This window comes from Lipotes vexillifer, unplaced genomic scaffold (genome assembly GCF_000442215.2).
Source record: "Lipotes vexillifer unplaced genomic scaffold, Lipotes_vexillifer_v1.1 scaffold647, whole genome shotgun sequence".
Taxonomy (NCBI): Eukaryota; Metazoa; Chordata; class Mammalia; order Artiodactyla; family Lipotidae; genus Lipotes; species Lipotes vexillifer.
The window spans coordinates 1,606,876-1,630,759 of record NW_006793865.1 but is presented as its reverse complement, the minus strand read 5'-3'; the positions used below and the strand labels follow the sequence as shown (position 1 = coordinate 1,630,759).

The 23,884-nt window shown below is 42.0% G+C and overlaps 1 protein-coding gene across 1 annotated transcript in view; it reads right to left on the bottom strand.

The window, feature by feature from the left end:
* ADAMTS12 (ADAM metallopeptidase with thrombospondin type 1 motif 12) overlaps positions 1-23,884 on the bottom strand; it is a 409,046-nt gene that overhangs the window by 56,810 nt on the left and 328,352 nt on the right. Inside the window, exons 19-20 of the mRNA XM_007466839.1 lie at positions 13,866-15,007; positions 3,789-3,942 (exon numbers count right to left, since the gene is read on the bottom strand). Coding sequence (XP_007466901.1) covers positions 3,789-3,942; positions 13,866-15,007 — 1,296 coding nt within the window. The remainder of the gene's footprint in view (positions 1-3,788; positions 3,943-13,865; positions 15,008-23,884) is intronic.

The following is a 23,884-nucleotide window of genomic DNA, read 5'->3' as shown; positions in this document are numbered from 1 at the left end:
CTTTCCCTATTTTATTCATTTGTAAAAGTTCAGACCTAAAAAAAATGTAGCACTGAATATTATGAAACTCAAGGCCATAAGAAAAGGCTGCCACTTTTATTTTCCAAAAAAAGCTACAGGTAATAAGGTCAGCTACTGCTAAAATAAAATTGCAACACTACCTAGGTGGGAAGACAGAGCATTCCAAGAAAACGTAAAAATCTTTGATTCATTTCAGAAATAATCAAGATCTGTTAGACGTAACTACAAAAAGTTATTATCATTCTAAGAAAGATAATAAAGTTTACAAAACTGCAAGAGGTACAGGCAAAATGTTCAATCAGGAAGTGTGCGGGGCTGTGAGGATGCATAGCTTTGGTGTCAAACTCAGGTGAAGGTTTTTCAAGTTCATCTTTGTCACTTACAGCATTTCTTCCAGCACAAGAATCACTTTTTTTCTTATGCAAATTTTAATGTTCTGAAATTGGCATGTGTCTTACAACTGATGTACACATTTATTGTGTAGTGTTTCCTTTCCTTCTGAAAGGCTGTCATTAAATTGATGACTTGTCCCCCGGTTGACGGTTTCTCAGAACTGAGAGTATTAGTACTAGCTGATCATGTGTTAGTGAGTTAAACCCTCCAAGCCTTCATTTCCTCAGTGGGAATTATAAAGAAGGTCGTTTATTGGATAAAAATAAAATTGTTTACCTAAAATTCTTGTGTGGTATCGGGCACTTGGTGATATTTGGCGAGTGCCAGGATGCAAGGTAGGTCAAGTCCTCCAAAGCTCATGGTTCACCTTGTCTGCTTAGTCCTGGGGAGTGGAGACCTGATGGATGGACAGGACTTACCCCACTGCCACCTTTCCACAACACCCCTGCCTCAAGTCCAGGAAGCCAGAAGTTAGCAAATGCCTGAGAACTACTCCTAACCTTTATCCAGAGCCCAAAGTTTGCCCAAGGCTTCATTTGAACAGTCTTTTACCATTTACAAAGTCATTGCACACACACTCTTTTGATCTGTACAACTTTATGAGATTAGTAGACGCCGTAGGATCCACTTCATTTCTCAGAGGTGAGAAAACTAAAGCTCCTAAGAGGTTGGAAGAAAGGACCAGCGTTCTATGCTGGTGACAAAGTGGAGCTGCCAACCCAGACGTGTCTGATCCCAGGCCCAGTGCTGCTTCCAGAATTCAATTCTGCAGAACTACGTTTTCTCAAGTACACCTCTGGGACAAACTTCAGGACTATGACCTGGAATTTGTTTCAGACAGATCAATGCATGAAGAAGAAGAAAGCCATTCCAAAAAAAAAAAACCAACTTCTAGACTTTTTAAAGGTAAAGATCTGAATGTACAGGCTCATTGTACTGCCACATGTATGAGAAAATGTCCATAGCAGTTGCATCAGGGCTCCATCATGGAGATGAGTGGTGCTGGAAACAGAAGCCAGTAAAACAGCTACAATTCAGACAGCACACACAGCAGTGGGGAGTTGCTGATGTGTAACCCGGGGCCTCTGGTGTGATCCCTGCGGGTTCAAGTGAGGCTGCAGAATACCCTTAGTCCTACAAGATTAAAGTGCCTCTGGGTCTGGGGTAGTTGTCAGTGGGATAATGCAGAAAGATTCATGATCAAATTAGAATTCTTCCCTTGGAGAAAGTATTTGTGAAAAGGTAAACCATCAAGTTGGCAGAATCTAAACCCTCTGGATATTTAAAGGCAAAACCAGGGGGTCTATTTTCCTACTCTAGGGTTTGGAGGTTGGCCACTGAATAAGTTTAAGAGTCCCGATAGAATAGTGAAACTAAGGAGGCCTTCAAATATTTCCTAGTGTATGATTTAGACTTTAGACATGCATATGAACTGGTTAATAACGTGGTAGTCAAAAAGCTGTATCGTTCAGTCACCAAAAATTTAAGATAAAATTTAAATCAACATTCCTAGGAAAAATGGAAGTCATGTATTCAATGTCCCCAATGATAGAAAAAACAGAAGTCAGGGCAATTGACTATCAGTAGTTAAATAGTGTCTTTGACATAAGGTTTACCTATTATTCTGAGAGAGGAGATATTTTCCTTACTGATAGGAATGGAGTAACTTTGAGGGTTTGAGTTTAGATGGGTGGTTATCACATTCTGGAAGAACTCGGTGATGTGTCAGAGACAGCTTCTGCAAAACACCAGGAGTCTACAGGGGTTAACAAGCCTCCCGGCCATGAGAGAGAAGAGACCCAGAGACAGACACGGAAGGGATGAGCTGGCAGAGCACGGCTTTCTTTAGGGGGTCTGACCCCAGAGAAGAGCTACCGGATCTCCCATTCAGGCTTTTATATCAGCTAGAATTCCTAGAATTTTACAGTGGAGGGACCTTTTTAAAAGTGTGAGCTATTTCACACACCTGTCCTTTCTATGAGCCATGTAATTTCCAAGGAAAGGATTAGTCCCAGTGATGGGAAAGTGGAACTTCAGGACTTGGTCAACATTTGGCAAGGTCAGGGATAGAAATGTTGCCTGAGATTCTTCTGGATATGGAAGAGAACTTGTAGCCAGGCATTTAGTTCTTTTTTGATCTTGAGTTTGTTATGAGTTGGAAGAGAAAGAAAAAAGAACCAGCATTTGTTCTTGAAAGAAAAATGGTATGAAAACAGAAAAAGGGAGGTTGGCAGGCATCAAAGAAATGCGTGGTGATTTTCTCAGGGAGTCGCACTACTTTCTCTCTCTTGCCAAAGATCAGAGCCTTTCTTTGGGAAAAGGGGCCTAATGCAGATAAATGACATTCCACACTCCTGTCTGTCAGATAAGTCTGCCGAGAGAACCAGAGACGTCCAGTGGGACACCTCATGGCCCTGCTTGTCTGGGGACGTGAGCTTTCTACAAGATGAGGGCGATAACCATCTAGAGGGGATGCCAGCCTCCCCAAATTTCTGGGTAGCTCCTTTCCCTTCTGTGTCAAGGCCATCAAGGGAAACTGGCTCCCCAGAGAGAAGACAGGAGCCTGCAGGGTGTCTTACAGGTGGGTGCGCTTCACAAACAGAAGGTGTATGCACAGCTCATACCTCTCACCCCTTCTGCCAAGCAGCTCTTAACCCCACCTCTGACCAATGTCTCTACGACCTGGCTGCATCTGTATCCCCCAGGGGCTGGCTCAGCCCCATCAGGGTGACAGGCAGTTTGGGCCCGATTGGTGCCCAGAAGAACCAAGCCTGACTAATCCTAAAACCTGATAAAGCCTTTCACGAGGGAATATGCAGGCAGCACAGAAAAATGAGTAACCACAGCTAGATTAGCAAGGACAGGAAAATTGATCTTCAGAAAGATCAATATAGGACATACACTTTTAAAGACCAAATGTGTCTTTATGTTTCCGTTTTCTTTTCATTTTGAGTGTGGCAGATTCAATGTTATACTTGCTTTGTGAGCAGCTGCTGAACGATGATTTAATTACACTTGTGCTAATGTATCATTATTAATTATAATGCTAAATTTAAGCAATTTAGAAATAGTGTTGCATGCTGGACAAGCAATTAATGACACAAATTAAATTTTTTTTTTCTCAGTTTATCTGGTAAGGGAAGACAGGCAGATGAAAACATGTGGGCTACTGAAAACTCTGCTTGTTCTCAGGCTATTGTGGAACTTGAAGCAGGCCTATGGTAACACTTGATTTACGCATTCACCAGTTTATCAAAGCAAAGGGCAGAAAGGAGTCAGGAAGGGAGGAAGGAAACCTGCTTTAGCAAATGACGCTCGTATAAGTCCCTCCCCGCCCCCCGACACCCCCAACACTGTTGAGCCTGGTCAGTTACCTTGCTCCAGTTTCCCACTTTCCAGCCAGCGCAGGGACGGAGGTGGCACCTCTTAGCAGGGTCAGGCCTCTGCAGGGCAGTGCAGTCGGAATCCACTTGGGTGCTGCACTGCATGCTCCACCAGTAGGCCCCCAGGCCACACGTGGTGGAACACGGCCGTGGGTGTGGAGGGGAGGAGAGAGAAGAGGCTCAGGGCCCCTTTCTCAGACACACCCCACCCCACCCTGGAGTCGGGGGTCCTCAATCTCGGCTACTCACTAAAACGGCCTGCAGAGCTTTTGAACAAACCAGCGCTGAGGCTCCAACCTCAAACAATCTGAACGCCTGTGGGTAGGGCTCAGGCAGGAGTAGTTAAGAAACAAATCGCAGGTGATTCTAATAAGCAGCCAGGCTAGCAAATCCCTGATTTCTCTGTGGGAAGAAAACCCAGTGCAAATGGAGATGTGCTTCCCTTTAAAAAGTATCCTGGTGGATAGACCTAGAGTCTGTCATACAGAGTGAAGTAAGTCAGAAAGAGAAAAACAAATACCGTATGCTAACCCATACATATGGAATAAAAAAAAAAAATGGTCATGAAGAACCTAGGGTCAAGCTGGGAATAAAGACGCAGACCTACTAGAGAATGGACTTGAGGATATGGAGAGGGGGAAGGGTAAGCTGGGACGAAGTGAGAGAGTGGCATGGACATATATACACTACCAAACGTAAAATAGATAGCTAGTGGGAAGCAGCCGCATAGCACAGGGAGATCAGCTCGGTGCTCTGTGACCACCTAGAGGGGTGGGATAGGGAGGGTGGGAGGGAGGGAGACACAAGAGGGAAGAGATATGGGAACATATGTATATGTATAACTGATTCACTTTGTTATAAAGCAGAAACTAACACACCACTGTAAAGCAATTATACTCCAATAAAGATGTTAAAAAAAAAAAGTATCCTGGCGTGAAGGCCTGGGGAAGGCGGTGAGCTGCAGGCACACTGCCGCATTTCACCAAAGCTGCTCATAGAAAGGGAAGAGCAGAAAATAGCCTCGGTAAACATTTTTTTAACTGGATCATTTATGGAGGTCAATTCTTCTCCTTAAAATTCTTTAGGATTGGATTTGGATCTCTCATAAGTTCCTAGCTTTTTTTCCTCTGTACTATATTATGTGTGTATATATATGATATACATATATATACATTAGAGATAATAACAGCTGAAGTGCATAGATTGATTGCACTAGTGGCCCCCTTGTTCACACCCATGCTCTTTTCAATGGACTTCACACTCCTCTCATCATATGGTGGAATGTATTTCCCCAGCTGCTGAATCTGGACTGTTCTTGCAACTTTCTTTTGCCAAGAAATTGCAGTGGATGCTGTTGTGTCAGTTCTCAAGAGGCCTTGCTTGTTCTGGTTCTCTCTTGGACCCTTGTCTCTGCCATGAGAATAAAACTGGGCTAGCCTGTTGGAGGATGAGAGATCATGTGAAACCCAGCTGGGTGACCCAGCCGAGCCCATCTCAGACCAGCCAGCCTTGAGCTGACCCTTCAGCAGATGCATGACAAGCCAAGCTGAGGTCAGCTAAGCTCAGCCCAGGTCAGCAGATACTCCTAGATGACCCAGAAACTTATGGACAAAAATTAATGTTTACTGAGATTTTGTGGTTGGTTATTATGTAGCGTTATTGTGGCAATGGACAACTGATACAACTACACAACAGGTACCTTTCCTATATTTTCTCTAACCTCTGAGACTCAGGATACAATTATAATTCTGCAGTTGACCAATTGTGCAATCTTTTGCAGTTTCCTAACTTCCCTAGCATGTGAAAATGGTGATAACACTAAGACCTCATTTATTAAGTTGCTGTGAGAACAACAGACGTAATTCGCACACAAAGCGAGTGCTCTACAAATGTTACCTATTAAACATAGCATACCTGCAAGGTCAGTGTTATGAGTCCCACTTTCCAGATTTCCGGGGCGCAGAGAGCTTAGCAGTCGTGCTTAAGGTCACACAGACAGTACAACGTTAATTTCACATTACGACATGGAGAAAAACATGACGTTTGCCCCAAACCCCGGACAGGAGCTAGTGAGACCAAATTCCCAGGCTACTGATGACCCTGGTACATCACACGTGATGTCTACAGTTCTTTGTACCACATTTATGTTGTAAATAAACACATGTCTCTGGAGCTCTGAATCTAGTCCTGTTAGATTCAGATGTTGTGAGTAGACATTTGTTTAATTCCTTTTTGACAATTTCTATTTAGATAGCAAATGCGTCCAAGGGTGAAGCTGACAGGAGGATATCCATGGAACACAGTAAGTAAAAGGGGATTCCACTGATTGTCTCTTAAGTTCGTTTCAAATTAGGAGTGCGGGGGTGGGGTGGGGGGGAGGGGGTCAGAGAAGAGCGGAGGACCCTAAGGAGGCAGAAGGGACAACTTGCTTGTTCTGGGAACTTTCTCCTTCGTTACAGCTAGTGACCCTGTGACAACCGATTTACCAGGTCAAGGAGCAGGTTTGGGGGTGGTCAGAACTGGAAGTGATGTGCAACGCTACATCAGAATCCTGCGAAAACTGCTGTGAAAGGCTGCGGAAAATTTTACTGTCACTTCCATTTACAGGACTGCACGGCATACATTTCACTGACTGGCCCAAGGGATCAGACTGAACGATGAGGCAATTTGACAAGAGGTGATCTTCTGTCAAAATGAGATCCACACCCATGCATACTGTGAAGCACCTATATTTTCTGTCTTATAAACAGATATCAAAGCCAATGCTTACTGAGTACTTCCTATGTGCCTGACACTCTCCTACACATAGTTATTCCTTTTATCTCATAACAATCTTATGAATCAGGCATCGTCATCATCCTCATTTTAAAGATGAGGGAATGGGTGCAGTGAGAACATACAGTTAGTAAATGATGGAGCCAATACTCAAACCCAGAACATCTGCTTTCTAGATTTATGTCTATTTACAGTGTTAACTCGGTTTTTATATCAATTCTTCAGTAATTTTCAAAATCACAGGTAGTTTAGAGGAACATGCTGTGTATGCTGGGGGACATGAACACCCCTTCAACACAGGACAGAAAGGGAGGACACAGAGAGAGAAATTTCAGATCGAATGCTAAGGAACTTGAGAAATTACAATACTTCCAATCTTAAAGAGCAGGAAAGGCTTTATGCAAGAAGCTCAAAGCTTGATACTGAAGAACAGGTAGAACGTAAAAGGACAAAGGAGAAAGAGAAGGAAGTTCCAGGCAGAGGAAACAGCGTAAACAAAGGCATTGAACTGAGACAAGCAGAAGGTTTAGTGGAAACTGAGCAGTTTCGATTTGGTGAAGCTTACGATGGGTGAAGTCACAGGAGGCAGTATGTTGAAAGCGGAATTATTCGAGGACCTGAAGGCTGTAGGATATTAGAGTGGATTTTATCTGGTATGTAATGGAGAGACGTGATCAGGAGTTTGGAATGATTAGAAAATTCCGTTCAGAAGTGTAATATGGCAGTCTTACATCTCTCGTGACAATGTATGGAAAGCATTGGGGAGGGGAGAGATTGGAAGTGCCCAGATCAGTAAGGTGCAAAGGCAAGAGTCCTAACAAGAGTAGTAACCAAGGGTTCTCCATTCTCAACTATTGGGGCACTATTGGTATTTTGGACTTCCCTCAATGTCACAGGACCCTCATTGTCTTTGGCTCTCAGACACTGAACACTGGTAGCAGCCCCCATCCCCCATCATTGTAACAAACAAAAGCATCCCTACTCTTTTCCAGATGCTTCCCACTGTTAGATTGGAAACTCCTGAGCCTAAACTGACAGGAAATGAAGAGGAGATGACAGAAATGATGAGATGACACAGACTTGAAAAACTGTCAGGGTTTTTCTAGTAGGACAAGGGAAGACTGATACCAGTGGTGATCCTGGGGTTCCTAAGGGGTGGTGATTGAGTGGCCAGCGAGGCCATTATAGGGAGAGACAATCCTAAAGAAACAACTTCAGATACGGGTAGAATAAAAAATCAGGGGAGGGTGGGAAACTCAAAACCCAAAGTTTTCATTCTGAATCCTGATCGTCTCAGACAGTTCTGTGTATTAAACATTTTGTCTCAAAAGATGCGTAAAGGGAGCAGGCACCAAGCTCTGTCATGAAGGGGACGCCTGCCAAACGTGGAACTCTGTTCTTGTAATATCCTTGTAGCTTTACAAACCTCAGCAATCTGGGCCAATTCCCCCTTTCCAGCCAAACTGCCTAGAATTAATAGCTCTCAATGGCTCCACCATGGTTGCCAAATTTTTGGTGAGTGATGATGTATTCAAAAGAGACTTTATTTCTGTCAAAATCAAAGATATGACATGAGATAGGATTAATTTTTGTATCTTGATCAAAATCAAAATGTGTCAGTTAACCTCTGGGCTCAAACAGTCATCAGGGTTGATAGGTACTTTTATTTAGGTTTAGTTTATTGGGATATAGTAACTTCTCATTAGATCAATTAACATTTATCAATTAATTCACATGTATTAAATATACTCAGGACAAATGCATTAAAACACATTTACATAAGAGTATGGGAAAGGAAACTAATTTCTGGGTCATCCTAAAGCTCCTTTTTTTTTTTTTTTTTTGCGGTACGCGGGCCTCTCACTGTTGTGGCCTCTCCCGTTGTGGAGCACAGGCTCCGGACGCACAGGCTCAGCGGCCATGGCTCACGGGCCCAGCCGCTCCGCGGCATGTGGGATCTTCCTGGACTGGGGCACGAACCTGCGTCCCCTGCATCGGCAGGCGGACTCTCAACCACTGCGCCACCAGGGAAGCCCCTAAAGTTACTTTTTAATGAAACTTTTGTATGAATTTGTGGACTGAGAAGAGCTGTCCATCTTTATTAACAGTCCTAATGTGGGGACTGTCCCATCTGAGAACTGTGATAGCCTCCAAAAGGGTCTCTGCTTTGGGCTGCACTTTGGTATCTCCTTCCATCTCAATACTATAAATGTTCTCCCCAAGGTCACCTGTGATCTTCTAATTGTAAGATCCATTAGGCCCACTGTCAGTCTTCATGTCCCTAGACATCTGTGGCACCACGTTTCTTGATTTAAGCCTTAAATATTAGACTGTTCCTTACCAGTCTTTCACATGGAATCTCTGTCAGTCAGCTCCTTAAAATGTTGGTGTTTTCTAGAGTCCCAACCCTGGACCACTCTTTGCGGCCTACAGGCTGTGCGTGGGTGACTTCGTTCACTTCCAAGGTTCTAACTTCTACCTGTTGATCATGGCTACCAAATTTTATCTCCAGTTGTCACCTCTCTCAAGAACCTCAGACCCATACACACAAACATCTGCTGGTTATCCTTTGGATATCCCACAGGTCCTATCAACTAAACTTGATCTGTAACTAAACTCATCATCCTTCCTTTGTCTCTTTTGAAACTTACTCTTCCTATACATTGTACTGTATCTCAGTTTATAGGAGCATCACCTGACACCCAAGATTCCAACAGAAGAGTCAGTACAGACTCTTCCTCTCCTCTCTCCTCTTCATACCCTACATTCAATTCCCCACAAAGTCCTGCTGATTTTAAGTTCTCAGTGACTCCTGAATTTATCTTCCCTTCTTCATCCCAAGCATTCTTTTTTTTTAAAGATTGTCATTTTATTTTATTTTATTTTTACATCTTTATTGGAGTATAATTGCTTTACAATGGTGTGTTAGTTTCTGCTCCATAACAAAGTGAATCAGCCATACATATACACATGTTCCCATATCTCTTCCCTCTTGCGTCTTCCTCCCTCCCACCCTCCCTATCCCACCCCTCCAGGCGGTCACAAAGCACCGAGCTGATCTCCCTGTGCTATACAGCTGCTTCCCACTAGCTATCTATTTTACGTTTGGTAGTGTATATATGTCCGTGCCTCTCTCTCACTTTGTCACAGCTTACCCTTTCCCCTCCGCATATCCTCAAGTCCATTCTCTAGTAGGTCTGTGTCTTTATTCCTGTCTTACCCCTAGGTTCTTCATGACATTTTTTTTCTTAAATTCCATATATATGTGTTAGCATATGGTATTTGTCTTTCTCTTTCTGACTTACTTCACTCTGTATGACAGACTCTAGGTCTATCCACCTCATCACAAATAGCTCAATTTCGTTTCTTTTTATGGCTGAGTAATATTCCCTTGTATATATGTGCCACATCTTCTTTATCCATTCATCCGATGATGGACACTTAGGTTGTTTCCATCTCCGGGCTATTGTAAATAGAGCTGCGATGAACATTTTGGTACATGACTCTTTTTGAATTATGGTTTTCTCAGGGTATATGCCCAGTAGTGGGATTGCTGGGTCATATGGTAGTTCTATTTGTAGTTTTTTAAGGAACCTCCGTACTGTCTCTCACCACTCTTATTCAACATAGTTTTGGAAGTTTTAGCCACAGCAATCAGAGAAGAAAAGGAAATAAAAGGAATTCAACTGGAAAACACGTAAAGCTGTCATTGTTTGCAGATGACATGATACTATACATAGAGAATCCCGAAGATGCTACCAGAAAACTACTAGAGCTAATCAATGAATTTGGTAATGTAGCAGGATACAAAATTAATGCACAGAAATCTCTGGCATTCCTATACACTAATGATGAAAAATCTGAAAGTGAAATCAAGAAAACACTCCCATTTACCACTGCAACAAAAAGAATAAAATATCTAGGAAAAAACCTACCTAAGGAGACAAAAGACCTGTATGCAGAAAATTATGACACCGATGAAAGAAATTAAAGATGATACAAATAGATGGAGAGATATACCATGTTCTTGGATTGGAAGAATCAACATTGTGAAAATGGCTCTACTACCCAAAGCAATCTACAGATTCAATGCAATCCCTATCAAACTACCACTGGCATTTTTCACAGAACTAGAACAAAAAATTTCACAATCTGTATGGAAACACAAAAGACCCTGAATAGCCAAAGCAACCTTGAGAACGAAAAATGGAGTTGGAGGAATCAGGCTCCCTGACTTCAGACTATACTACAAAGCTACAGTAATCAAGAAAGTATGGTACTGGCACAAAAACATCCCAAGCATTCTTGTCCTCGTTCTCATTCCTAATCTGGACTACTGCAGTATCCTCCCAACAGGTCAAATCCCTCATCCTCACTGCTTCCAGAATGAGCTACCTAAAACACACAGTGGGACATGTCATTCAGTGGCAGAGACTGCTAGATACTCAGTACAATCCTTTCTCCTCTTCTTCCTGGATATACAATTAGATCACATTTTCCATCCACCTTGCTGTTTGGTTTGGTCATATGACTGAGTTCTACACAATGGAATGTGAGCAGAATTGTTAAGTGCCCCTTCTAGGCTTGGCCCATAAAACCTCCCATGGGAGTGCCTCTGTGCTCTTTTCCCTTTCTGACTGTGACTAGGATGGTGACCCCAGGGCAAATTTGGAGACGGGAGGATGGCAGAGCCATTGTCAGCCTGGAATCCCAGCATCATTTTCTACTACCACCATTGCAGACATGGAATCCCCTTGTATTATTATGCTGAGTGAGAAATCAATTTCTGGCGAACCATAACTTGTTTGGCTCTATTTGTTAACGACAGCCCAGCCTCTGTGTGTGTGTATGATTTCTAATTACATACACATACTGTACACATGTCATTCATACTTTATTCTGATACTGATCCCATATATATGCCTTTTATCATCTGCACTTTCACACTCTGTTTGACCTAGCTTGTATTCTTCTCAAGGCCCACAGTGTCTTTAATGGTAGATACTTTCAGACTTCATCTCCATTGGCTAATTAACAAAATCCTACAAATTAACTAGTAGCCTCAGTTTCCATAACTTGTTCTGTCTTTGAGTATGGACACACTGTCCAGACTGCTTTCTTGGATGCAGAACAATAAGCCTATTTATCTGTCCTTAAGGGAAGCCCCATGCTTTCGGAAAGAAAGATACCTTTGGGTGGTACTACTTAAAAGGATATCATTCATAAAACCTAAACAGAACATTTTTATTTCAAAATATCTAGGCTGAACCCACTGCAGTGACATTATAGGCACCATTTGCCCCTGTGAACTCAAAAGTAACCATGGAGCCCTCAATGTTATTTTAAGTACCTTCTTGTGAACTATGTGATTTTCTCATCTGTCTACCCAGGGTCACCACATAACTGGCATTGTTTTTTTGTCATATGACCAAAGAAGAAACAAAAATAGCAGAAGGTAGAGAGAGTGGTGATGTTTTCTAATTTGCAAAGCAATGGATCATAGGCTATGAAGTCTGTCTGCTTGGGTTCAAATCCCTGCTGTGTCACTCATGAGTGTGTGTGATTCTGGCTAGCTACTTTACCTTTCAGCTCCAGTTTCCTTATCTCTACAATGGGGGGCAATATTACCAGTCTCCTTGGGCTGTGGTGAGAATTCCTGCATTCACATGAATGCATGTGAATTAGCATAAAATCATGCTGTAAAGCATGGCACACACTTTATAGATGTTCATTGTCAACATACTCCTCATCATTAAGAGCCCATTAGGACTTTCCTAATGGAAAGAAACCTGACTAAAATGTCAGGGATCATGAGACCCACTCCTCTCCTTTTTTTCAACAAATTGGATTACTGCTAAGCATGAAAATCTTTTCTCCTCCTGAACCTGGATTCTTTACTTCCAAATGGGGATAATAAGATGCCCCTCCATTGACAGAAAATGAAATGAATGTGATTTCACTTTAGAATTTAAGTAAATCAATGTGAAACATAGTTCAAATGCAAACAAAAAAATTTGGAAGTTTGAATATACCTATTTTTTTTTTTTGCCACTATAGTCAATTTCAGGACCAGTGATGCTGATTAATTCATACAAAAGAATTTTATATAGCTAAATTGTCGATTGGTACTGAAATTCACTACAGAGACGGCAGATAAGAGCAGTAAGATTTAGAAGATTCATCATCCAACGGACATGTCCATAGACAAGTTACTTAACTGTTAAAAATCTTAGTTTTTCTCTACATAAATTGGTATAAACAAGACCCTACCTACTCCCCAGGACTGTCAAAAAGAGAAAATAGTAGACTGCATATGGAAGTGGTTTGGAAATTAACATGCTTCATAAATGAAATATATTGTTATTTTATATTAGCTGTTAACACTTCTTTTTAGCTAGAGAGACGAGTCATGGATTGTCATCAAAAATGCTGAATGACATCAACATGTGATCATTTTGCCACAAAGTCCTCTTTTGCATTGTCAAGTTATTTTTAACAAGTTCAAATACTGTGCATTTGAAATTCAAGTGGGTGAGAAATGATTTTGATGCTTCAGAGGATGTAATTAGTTCTAGAAATGAAGAAACAAATATCTAGCCAATTTCCTCAAACCTGAAAACAGGGACCAACACTTTGTCATCATGTTTATTTTCTTCTTCCTCTATCTTCTAATCCTTTTAATAATCCAAAAAGAATTTTTTTTTTAATGCAGGCAAACACTGAGTCCAAAAAGAAAAGAAATGCTTGATACAGTGAGCTATAGAATTCTTTTAAAGAAATTTGTCTTAAATTTCCATTCCAATTGTGATTGCTTGACAGGTTAAACCAGAGTCTCAACACTGGCTTTCTGAATGAAATATGAACCCAGGTCCTTCCAATGGTCCCTCTTATGGTCCCACAGCATCATTACAGTTTGTAGCCTGGAAGGGACACTGGAGAGGAGCGGTGATCTACACTAGTTCCACTGTTCTGTAGATCAAAAGCAGGCTCAGAGAGACAGACTGAATTCTCCACTGTCACACAGCTGGCTGACTCAGGTCTCCTGATTTAGTTCTAGGTTCTTTTCACTATATCTCACTACATTTGTTCTCCTTCCCTGGATTTTTTTTTTTTCTTTCATTTTTGGAGTTAAGGAGGTGAAGAGGGAGGTGAGGGCATGGACCTGATTGCTTCACTTTTTTGTACATTAGACTATGTTTTACACAAGTCCATTTTGAAATTTGCACAGGAATGCAACACCCCTAGCTAATTTCCATATAGAATCAGGCCTGGGTAAGAAATAGAACTCCTACCTTACTCCAGTTTCCAACAGTCCAGTACACAGGGCTGCGGCCCGTTGAGAGCTGCTTGTAATCCGAGGCATTCAGCAAAAAACCTTCAGCAATCAGACTTGTTGCATCTTCCTCGGTCAGGACTGGTCCGGAACTCTGTGTTAGATTCATGTTGCTTGGAAGTTCTCGGGGGTGATGGTTTACTGGCTTTTCTGAGTATGCTGGCTGGTGGTCTCCTCCTAGAGGGAGTGGAGTGTTAGCTGGCTTTTCAGTGACCATCCCCTCAGCTCTGGGTGCACCATTTTTGAGAGTGGTGGGCCTTTGGCTGGGCACCAGTCCTTCTGACACTGTGCTGAAGGGTGGCCACAGGGATGCCCCTCTAAGATAAGGTGTTGGTGGAGGTCCAAGTGGCATTTCTGTACTTTTCTCCACTGGAGCATCACTTCCAGGTACTCTGATCTGGGTCCATGTCACAGAGTTGTTCTCATCTTTATTCTCAGGTTGTTCACGGTCTTCCCCTGAGCCACTATGAATCTCCATTTCTGGCTCTTTGGTCAAGGGAATATAAAATGGAGTCACCTGCCATGTCACAGGATTGCTGGAAGTTGACAAATCAGAACCACTCATCGTTGTGACTACAAGGTCTCCCTCTGAGATAGGCCCAGTGTCTGGATTGGAAACATTCTCTTCATTTGGCTGGGTACTCAAAGACCAGGAATTGAGGATGGGCTGGGAAGTACTTCCAGTGGAAATGACATAATGGGAGCCCAGTTCAGTTTGGGTTGAACTATTCTGCCACTGTTTCCCATCCAGGTCTCCTTCTTTGGAGGCTGTGGTAGGACCAGGGCTGTTAATCGTCAGAGCACTTGTGCTCATAGGCTCAGGCACTGTGGGCGTAGTCAGCATCCTAGGACTGGGTGTAGTCAGCACCCTAGGACTGGGTGTAGTTGGAGGGATGGGCTTGAAGGGGTCAGTTGTTGGTAGCTTTTTCCCATTGGAGATCGTGCCTCTGTTGGGTTTTAGAATTCTCCGGCTAGATGGGCATTGCTGGAGGCCACATAGAGCTCGGCTATTGGGTTTCCTTGTCACATCGCAGGGCTCATTGTGGTTCTTGGCACACGTGACACTGCGAATCCGCACTCCGCCACCACAGGAAACAGAACACTGGAAAGGAGAGACGGCTGTTAGTCTAGTTTGGTGGGAAGATATGTTGGTTCTCATGCTAAGGTTTACGGCAAATCGGGACAGGCCCAGTAGAAACTGAACTGTGCAGCTAAAATCGTTCTCTATCTTTGTATAAGGTTTCTGTGCAATTTTAGTTTCCCACCGAAATATGTATCTCCGGGAGACCACCGAAATATGTATCTCCGGGAGACCACCTAAGGCTCAGGTCTGACCATTTACCCTTCGCAAACTGAAAATGCAAACCATGAAATAGTAAAACTGAAGTCTCCCTGGGCTATGACTGTTGGATAGTAGATCCACAAAGAGTGCAATGATTTAAACAGATCACCTAATTTTTACAAAGAGATAGTAATATTATCTTCCCTAGGGTTTGATGCTACTAGATTAATGTAAACTGTTTACGTATTTTTTGGAATCTATTAATTTAATGATATGAGCCTTCCCCTTTATATCCATATAGCCACATAGCCTCACTCAGGCATCCTAAGCTCCATTTTCTTGCCTGTGTCAGATGGACTCAGATTAAAAAAACTAGACAATAACATACTCACACACGTATACAGATCCAGGACCTTTTATGAAATTTAAAGATGGGTAGTTAACCAAAGGTGGGGAGATACCATTTCCAAAGAGTTAGGGGAGTCCTGTAGCATGGCGCTGATACACACATGGACGCCGTGGCAGGTCCCCCTCCCTAGTGGTCCCTCCAGGCTCTGTAGGGCACAGGCAGCTAGACTGCCTTCGGGGGAAACCTAACAGGACAGTCATTTCTCAGGATTCATGGTGAAGACTATGTCATCAGTCTTAGCAGCTGCAAACCACACAGAGTTGCTACATGACACTAAATTTCTCGATATTTTGAAAAAAAATCCGTATTTTTACCAAACTGCTCCATTTTTAGCCTTTCTTTCCAATGACATTTTAAGTTAACCACCAAATATTGGTTCTTGAACATGGACTGTCCAGGAGTCTGTGCTGTCTGTTTCGCATTCGTCTGTCTTACATCTCTGACCCTAAAGTAGGTTTCTTGAAGATGGGGACTACATAATGTTTCCTGGATTTCAAAGGGCTTCACAGCCATTATTCTGTGTAATACCCTGTGAATATGAGCCCTGTGAGATTTATAGGGCTGTGAGATTTACAAGGCTGGAATTATTATCCCATCTCTTACAAGAGAGGAAGCTGACACCCAGGAACCTGCTTGAAAGGCTGTAAGTCAGTGGCAGAGTAAGAATTAGATTAATTCCATGCCCCTCCCCACCGACCAAAAAAACCCTAGCACAGCACAGTGGAAAGCAGTTTGTCTACTGAATTTACTTATTGACTTAACCAAACTTTTGATTTCTGAAAATTTACCCAAAGGCAGAAACTGTGTCTTATCCATGACTGAATTCCAGGATAGTTCTTGGGATACAATGATCACTTACTACATATTTATTACATGACTGTTCTACTTGGAAAATAATCAGGAATGGGAAAATTCTTCTCCCCGTGAACTTATGCATTTTTCAGCTTGAATTTCTTGCCTTCTCAAGTCCTGTTTTCAATTTCCTCTGTATTGGAAAATAACTTCCCCCTTTATTTTGCTCCAATCCAGCATAATCACTCACTGATGTATGATAGCTCTGTTGAAATCAGCATCTTTGAAAAGCAGGAGAGACATGTGAGCACAGAAGACTGTGCAGCTCAGGGAATGTTCAACTGCAGGCTTGGGGTCAACCAATAAAGCTGTGAGTTTAAGATGTCAACAAACACTCAGATGCCCAGCTCTAAGACTGAACTTCCACACTCTGATATAATATTAATCTTTGGTGGGAACAGTGCTTTATGGACCAAGAAATGTACACTTATTTCCAACCACGTGGAGACTACCAGCTAAAGCTCTCAGAGCCCAGCGGTGAGGAAATGGTTTCTTCCAGCACTTTCCATGACTCACTTCACTTTGGAGCCTGGGACAGGCAGGCTGGGGGTATTTATTTTCCTGGTTTACTACAATATTTCTGCTCTTCTTGTGTATGGAGACACTTTATACTCCATCCATTTTAGTCATCCTGAGTCACTTCTCCACTTGTTACATTCTGATCCCATCTCCTAGGGTTTTCAAATCTCCACTTCGTAAAAATGTATCAGTCTAACCAAATAATCCTCCATGTATGTCTGAACATATTTCCACGATGGCAACCTCAGGTAGGCTCTGATCAAGAGGTGATTCATAAATGAGGACCCTGCTAGCACTAATGCCAACTATTCTCAAGCCGCAGGTGTACTCTGCTTTGGGTTTTCTTTCCAAGAAATGTCAGATTAGACAAAGCTCATAGTAGGAAACTCTTTGATTTTTCTTTTCTTTCTTTTCATTCCCTTTTTTTTGTTTATTTTGATTTGCAATGCCCCTAATACCCACAGACTTTACTGTACAACTTTACAAGCATTTCTAAAAATCCAAAAATATATGGATGTGTGCCCTCCCCCCCACGTTGAACTATGAAGTAAAAGAGCTATAAAACCTGTAAGAAATAGCTTAAAGCCCTCAAGATGCCATTATGAACTCCATGCATGATGCAGGGACTAAGCCTCAGAGCTTCCTCATCTAGAAATTGAAAGTAATACTCATCTTTCAAGGCTGCTGTGAATATTATATAAGAAAACAACCTTAACATAGTACATAATATATAGAAGAAATTGGGAATTGGAAGCTATTATTATCACTGTTATAATATTGATGCTGATAATAACAATAGTAATAATAATAACAAAGGGCATGGGGGCCCCCAATTTCTACTATCCTTGTGAAGCACAGAGTGATGCACGGACCTGTCTTAGGGCGTGCTGTGAAGTGAGCAGGTGTCTGAGTAAAGCAGTTGTTGTCACAAGTCTAGAAGACACCTGTAAAGGCCCATATACCCCATGGGTTTATTGCTGGATTTTCTTTTAGATTCAGGTTTCCTAGGACTAATAGATGGATACGTTTTTTACTTTTAATTTACAAATTACAAGTATTAAATAATCTTATTCACTGTGAACTTGTTCAGCCTAAAAGAATAAAGCAGGAGTAAATAATCACTATCTAGGTGGTTGCTTAATTAAAATACATTGGCTTTTGATCTTTCAAAACAGAAGATTATTCTAGAACAGAAACGCCAAAGTGGCAGCCTAAGTTCTACATGTGGCCCACTGGCATGTATTCTTTGGTCTGCTCAACTTCAAAACAAACAAGCAAACAAACAAAATACAAACACCAAATTAGCGGCCGACATTTAAAAATGAGCAGATATCATTTTAAAACTCCAGGTTTTTAGCTTCTCTAGAAAAAGCAGATGATCTGTAACTATCGCCCCATTCCCAAATGGCAATTCAAAACTTCATGAAATGATACCTGGGTCTGGGAGAGTTTATATGTTTTCCACCCACCATTCATCCCCATCTGCTTTCCTTACTCAGGAGACACGGAATCTTTCAAATAATCGATGGATGCCATTCCTTCACATTGGGGCATATCGTGCCCAGTGAGAGAGTCAGTGTTAACTATCTACCAAGTATATTGGGCCTAAAAACTCAGTTGCCTTTTCTCATAGTCACAGCAGAACAAGCAGTGTTGTTGTGCCTTCAGCCCACGCTTCTTCCAGTACATCTTCCAACTGTGTTTATCTCCTTAGAAGCTGTTGAACCCTTCAGATGAGATAAATGCAGGACACAAAGCCACACTTAGAACTCATCTCAACTGGTAGTTTCAGGATTCTCAAAACCAATTTCCGCTATGATTACCTTACCTGCTTACCTTATAATTTTGACCCCAGTACCAGGCAAATAGCTTGTCAATCTGTTAATGTCCTCCCTGGGAGTTATCTTGCCCTCATTTGCCATCAATCTTAGATTAAGGTCTCTGGGGGGAGCCCGCTGAGAAAGAGGTCTGCTGCTAAATTAGTCAACTCCACCCATCCAAGGTGCACTGTGCAGTGGGCGGGGGGGGGGCAGTTGGCTCAGAGCTGTAGTGCTAAGAGAGAGTTTATTCAAAACCACAGTAGAGGTTTCTCAGAGAGCTTGGGTTAAAGGGATGAGCAGGGAAACAGCTAAAGCTTTGGGCATAAAAACATTTAATGCATAGTCTCAGGAATTTATAAATGAATGATTGGACCTCATACTAAAACCATTTTGAAAGTAAGCTAAAACCCTTAGGCACCTGTTATTGGCTGAATTGTGTTCCCTCCAAACAAGATATACTAGAGTTCTAGCTCCTGCTCACCCTCTTCACTCGTATGTCAGAATGTGGTCTTATTTGGAGATGGGGTTTTTACAGAGGTAATCAAGTTAAAATGAGGTCACTAGGTTGGGCCCTAATCCAAACTGACCATTGTCCTCATGGAAAGGGTAAATTTGGATACAGAGACACACATATAGAGACAATGCCACGTGAAGATGAAAGCAGAGATGAAGGTGATGCCTCTACAAGCCAAGAAACACCAAAGATTCTGAGCAAAGCACTGGGGGTTAGGAGAAAAGCATGGAAAAGATTCTCCCTCACAGCCCTCAGAAGGAGCAAACTCTGCCCACACCTTGATCTTGGACTTCTGGTTGCTGTGAATGAAAAATGTTGCCTGCCATATCAGTAAACAAAGGATGTTGCAGCCGTCAAGCCACTACAGCCTCTGATGGTGAGCCCTGAGGGGACTCAGGATGGGGAAGAATAGGATCCTGGCCTGAGATAGCTGAGGTGCATATCAAAGGCATGATTTCAGTGAGCCCAGACTCTTGCATCTTCCCATACATAGAAAAGTGCTAAATTCCTTAACTTGAGATATCTGGTTTTCTTTAATTAACGGTAATCTTTAGATGTTCCAACTACCTGGTCTTCGTCACAAAAACTCCTATATATGTCAATCCCAGTCTCCCAGTTTATCCCTCCCCCTTTCCCCCTTGGTAACCATAAGTTTGTTTTCTACATCTGTGACTCTATTTCTGTTTTGTACAACATAGTAAATCAACTATACTCCAATAAAAATTAAAAGAAACAAACAAACCTTATATATCCTGGCTCGCCCCTTACCTCTTTGGAGCAGTCCCTCAGAGCTATCTGAGAGGCCGTGTCCCAGGCTTAATGCCTCAGTTTTGTCCACCAAATAAAACATAACTCTGGACTTTTAGGTTGTGCATTATTTTCAGTCAACATGACAAAAATGGTGAGATAATACATGTCTATTGCTTAAGATACCCAGTTTGTAGTACTTTGTTATGGCAGCCCTAGCAAATGAATACTCTAGATAATTAAATGAGTACTCTAGATAATTAAAAACAAATCAGACATGATGCAGAGAATCAGCATGGCTACAGATTGGTTTTCTGTGAGTAGCTGTTTCAGACAAGGGTGCTCACATGTGTTTTCCAGGAAACCTGGCAAAGCATGGGCTGCTGACATCTGGGAAGGACTGAGATGCTGGCACTTGCAGAGGTCCCATGCCAAAAGAGCAGGCGGTGGAGGCTAAAGCATCAGGTGTCCAGCCTCACAAGAGTGTCCTGGACCTTGAATGAAACTAGGCAATACTGAGGGTAAGCGACTCAGCGATGTCTCCTCACCTTCCATGCTCTGTCTCCCTTCAGTTTGCAGGAACTCCTATGGCCTTCACATGAATTTTGTCTGCCTGTTTGTTTTGCTTTTCATTTAGCTATAGATAAGCCATTGGCGCTTGCTGAAATGCCTTCTGTTTGAAGAGTCAGAAGAGCTTGTTTGTGAAACATTTAATCTATCTGGTCACTTATGCAAGCCAACACCCGAGTGAACAGCTTTGCACTTAATACATTCTTAGTAGCTGGGCAAATTAATTGCATTGTTCATTTGTTTGTTTGTGTGCTTTGGTCAGGCACAAAAAGGGTGGATTAAAGATCTTTGCAGACCCCCGGGCAGGTCTGCTTTCAGAGGTTCCACCCTACAGCCCATCAAATATATTATAAAGCATCTCTAGTTTCAAGTGAAATATAATCTTCTTCTGTAAAAACAATTTGAAAGGCTTTTTATTCTTTTGCTTTTGAAAATATTTGGTGAGGCCAACTCATTTAATTTATGAGCGGCTCTCATTTCTCAGCAATAATTAATGCATAGTCTGGAATTCCAGCAAAGTGAGAAAAGCCGATCTACAAATTGTTTCCAAACATAATACATTTTTTATGAATACTGAGAGCTGTCAAACTGTTACATTTTGCAGACTTCTGAGATGCTTTATGTCATAGTGTTCAGAGTAAAAGCGCTGCTGCCTGCCTTCAAACCCTAGCTTCATCACTTGGAGGCTGTGCGACCTTGGACAAATTTCTAAGTATCTCTAATGCCTCAGTTCCTTCACCAGTAAAATGGGGCTAATCAGGCCATTGTGAGATATTGTGGTAATACCTATAAAGGTGCTTAATATACATACTAAATGTATGATAATTCTTTGCTTTTAATATGTAATTTGATATTGATTTCTGATTTTGCAGTGTCCTTTGCTTTACTGGAACAATACATTAGTTTTGTTTTGTTTTCTCCCCCCTCAGGTCTCAAACATTTTTGTAGGCCCATGAAAAACTTGCAGGCTCTAAGCCCTGTGCTCACTATGCTCCCCACCTAAAATGGCCCTGAGCTCAGGGAGGGAGTTAGATGAAAATGCAGGGGCCACCGATCAATTCTGTCGGGGGACTTGGGTGCCACTGACTGGACAAGACTTACAAAATTAGAGTAGCGTGGAAAACAGACCCTTGTCTTCTTGCCTGATAATAAAGTTTCTATTTAGTGAACGCTTACTATTTGCTAGGCACTATGTGAAGGGCTCACATGGATTATCATCAAACCTCACAATAACTCTGTCTTTCTAAATGAGTAAAGGCTGGGAGAGGTTTAACACTAGCTCAGTTAGAGCTTGCCAGAGCTGGAAAACCTTGACAGGGAAGGGCAGCTCATGGATTTCCCTCTTCTGCTTTCCACCTTGGTCAGCCCAGGGAGGACAATTCTACAGGATTCTAGGAGTCTCACAGTTCTTGGGTCTTTTGACCCAGTTACATGATAGCTTTAGACTCATCCAGAGTGACCCAAATAGCCCAGTACAGACCAAGTGATCAGGTATTGCTGGAACACTACTTTTCATCAATTAGTGTTGATCTCAAGACAAAATCCAGACCATAAATACTATGTGTAGCAAGAATCACTATATCATCTCTTAAAAAAGTATCCCAGCATAGAATGTCAAAGACATTCAGCATATTTCAGCAAAGCTCATTAGAGGGCTGATGTGTACAGACATTAGCAAGACACCAAAGGGAAGAAAGGAAGACCCATTCGATGAATATTTTGATGCTGATTTAACTAAAAGCACCTCTCTTGACAACATCTCTTGAATGAAGGCAGTGGTTCAGCCTCTCTGTGGACGCTGGAAACTGTATTCCATGTCTGCTGTCACTATACTATGCAGTGGCCTCTATTTGGAACAACAGACTTGAGTACTTGTCACATCGTGCCAACTTTTCAGGCCCTTGTTCTCCAGTTAGGCACATCACTTTGCTCCCCAGAAACACAAACACAATGAAAAGAATTCCTCAGCCAAATGTGTAATTGCAGTCCTTTGAAAACACATGAAGGTTCTGGCAATTAGTAAATTCTACATGACAAAAATTATTAACTGCTTTGGATGCAGCCAACGCACTTTTGGTAAACAGATTTAATGGACCAGTCACAATACCCCATTCAGCCTTATTTTGAACAACACTGTAATTTACGGGCAATCGAGGTTGGCAGTGGACTAATAGGTCAGGCCAGCCACAGGCTGTGACTGTACCGTCCAGGAACAGCAGGGGGGATATTCTGGCCTATTACTGATGTGTGCACATGCATCAGTAACACGCCTGTATTAGGTTGTAGGTATGTTTTCTTTACATGTATACCTTTGTCTTTTCTTTCTTGGGGTATTAGCTCTCCCATTTGATAAGTTCTTAGAATAAAGGGACCATATCTTTTTTATTTTCACCCAGGTGCTCCAGAGAATATTCTGTACAGAATTAGAAACTAAATAAACCTAAACTGTGACTCTGAGCTAATGAAATAGTTTTGGAAATAAGGTTATCAAAATGGCTGTATTCAAATGAGTGCTTTCCGCTTTCAAATAGTTATCTTTAGAAATGGAACCTTTGCTTATACAAAATTTTGAATTCTTCTTTAGATAATACTTTATAAGCTATGAAAAGCAATTGCATTTATTTATAATCAAGTATCACTTTAAACAACAAAGGTTTTATCCAAATGGATCCGATTACCCCTTTGTCCGTCAGACTTAATTCTAATTTCTGTGGCATTCTCCTGAATCAAATATTCTCCATTTCTCTGAAGGTGAGTCTAAGAGGAATTCCTAAGACTCTGGTCAATGGTAGCATTATTGTGGAGACCATGTGGCTTCCCAAGGAAGCTCATAAGAAGTCAGCATCCATCGATAAATTCTGGCCTGTTGGTTTTACAAAATCATTGATTTTCTAGTCATTCCTTAGGTAACTGACTGAACTATGCATAGGGAAGCAGAGCAAGGCCCCTGGAGACTCCAGCACCCTTGGAGAAAGCAGAGGCCTACGTCTACTACAGACTCTGGGGGCACAAGGCCTGATAGTTCCGGGTCCCATGGTGACCCAAAGAAAATTAAAGCCTGGGAGTCTTTCGTGACCTCCTAGCCCATGAATTTCTAATTATATGCAGAGAATTAGATCAGATTAATCTTGGGGAAATGCAACACTATTTGAATTTATGTGGCTAATACTATTACATGTCCTAAACCTTGATCAGGATTGAATAGATGGATGATGTGAGGGGCTTCTCCAAGTACTGTCTATCATGCCAACTAGAGTGACCCACCT